This window comes from Gavialis gangeticus, unplaced genomic scaffold (genome assembly GCF_001723915.1).
Source record: "Gavialis gangeticus isolate Ggan-Ray unplaced genomic scaffold, GavGan_comp1, whole genome shotgun sequence".
In the NCBI taxonomy this organism is placed as follows: Eukaryota; Metazoa; Chordata; order Crocodylia; family Gavialidae; genus Gavialis; species Gavialis gangeticus.
In genome coordinates this window covers 59975402-59977276 of record NW_017729022.1, presented here as the reverse complement: position 1 = coordinate 59977276, position 1875 = coordinate 59975402, and the positions used below count along the sequence as shown (strand labels likewise).

The 1875-nt window shown below is 50.3% G+C and overlaps 1 protein-coding gene across 1 annotated transcript; it reads right to left on the bottom strand.

Moving 5' to 3' along the window:
• On the bottom strand, positions 1-1196 carry TOB2 (transducer of ERBB2, 2). Its single transcript, XM_019515108.1, has one exon. It carries the CDS (start codon positions 1109-1111, stop codon positions 101-103), a length of 1011 nt encoding a protein of 336 aa, XP_019370653.1. The 5' UTR covers positions 1112-1196; the 3' UTR covers positions 1-100.
• Between the last annotated feature and the right edge of the window lie 679 nt (positions 1197-1875).

Genomic DNA, 1875 nt, shown 5'->3' with positions numbered 1-1875 from the left:
TTTCCATGTTTCTTTTCTTTTTTCCTTTCACTTTTTTTTTTTTGTTTTTTGTTTTGTTTTGTTTAATTCTTGTTTTCTCAAATACTCTCCTTCTTCATGTTCAGTTGGCCAGGACCACAGGCTGGAACGACTGGCTGGGATACTGCATGGCATTCAGGTTGTAGCTGAGTCCTTCCACGAAGGGCGACTTCTCCAGGAAGAGGCTGTTGGTGCTGCCACCAAAGACCTGAGGCATGTCAAAGCTGCTGCTGCCGCTGGTGCTGGCACTGAACTGGGATGCTTGGTTTTCACTGGCGACCCCATCAAAGAAAAGGCTGCTGGCTCCAGGGGACCCGCCACTGTAAACAAACTCCTTGGCATTGGGGGAGAGCTGCGACTGGGATGCTTGACTCCCGCTGCTCCCGACGAAGTTCAGAGAATGCATAGAGAGGGAGAGGCCCTTGTGCTTCAGCAGGTTGTTGGTGGGTGACCTGGCCATCCTTTGCTGCTGTTGAGCTCCTGCTCCCCCTCCACCTCCCCCAGCTCCTCCGCCCTTCTTCATCTTGGTAGAGCCAAACTTTGTGGCAGCGAAGGTGGCAGTGGTGAAGATGATGGGCTGGGCAGAGCGGGGGATGAAGGTAGGGCTGGGCGACTGGCCAAAGGATGGGGAAGGAGAGTTGGACAGGGAGTTATCCTGGCTACCAATGGGAACAAACACCTGGGCATCTGGGTTGAAGCTGCTCTTGATTTCTTTGTCCAGCTCAGCTGCGCTGCAGCCCTCGCTGTCATCCAGATACAGGACCTTGATGGACCCCTTCTCACCAATCTGGTAAGAAACCTCAAAAGGGTCAATCCAGACGCTCAGTTCTTCAGGCACATTGGCCCGCACATCCTCCACGGCCAGTCCGCTCCTCTTGGCTGCCAGCTCCACCACTGGGTCAACTGTCTCCCCAATGTGGACACAGCGGTAGCCAGAACCCTTCAACGGCTTTTCTGGGTACCAGTGGCCCTCATATTTCTTTTTCAGCAGGCGCTCTAGTTCTTCACCAAACAGGTCTGCCCGCCTCCGCGGAAGCTTGTTGTACAGGTACGAGATGATGAAGTTCAGAGCAACTTTGATCTCCAGATGCATACTCCCTTCACAGCAAGCAAGTTAGGGCAATGTATTAAAAGGTACAAATGACACACACACAGACAAGATTAGGATCCCAACAATCCTAGGAGAGAAGAGAAAGAAGGATGATTATCAGGAAGAGAACATGACAACTTGAATATTCTTGACGTAAACAGCTTAGTGAGTTTTATTAAAGGATTAGACATGTACACAAACAACATATGAAGTGACCCTGTGTAGATTAAAAGTTGCACAAAGGCTGTCAGGCCTCATGCTATGTGGCACAAAGAAATTGCTCAACAGGATCAGGAAAAAAATTGGCCCAACCAAATGAACAGAGAGTGTGCCTAGCTATACCGAATGGAGGCATGTGCACATGACACCTTCCACTCAAGTTAACAGTGACCAGCAGTGGACCCCAGATAGGAGGCAGCATGGACCAACTGCCTGCTCTGGTAGAGTGGCTCGTACACATTAAGTACACCTCAATATGCTTCTGATCTCATTTGCGTCTTTTCAGCTTCTGTACCCCAACCCTCAGGGGAGGGAGGAGAATAAAAATAAAAAGTTTATTTTGGGCAGTCTAGTCTTTCAGCCTTAAGTGGAGATCCACCCCCAAGCTCTGTGTGGCTATGGTAGCCTCCTTTCTGAGAGCAGCCATTTCACACCTTTCAGTGGGGCTGAAGTAAAAGGGGATCTATATTCACAGTCTGCACTGAAGCAAGGATGATTGGAGGGGGTGGGGTGGGGTGGGGTGTGCCATGGGGATGAGGCACCAACTG

Coding starts and splice junctions, on each gene's coding strand:
- TOB2 (XM_019515108.1), bottom strand. CDS start 1,111: ATGCATCTGGAGATCAAAGTTGCTCTGAACTTCATCATCTCGTACCTG.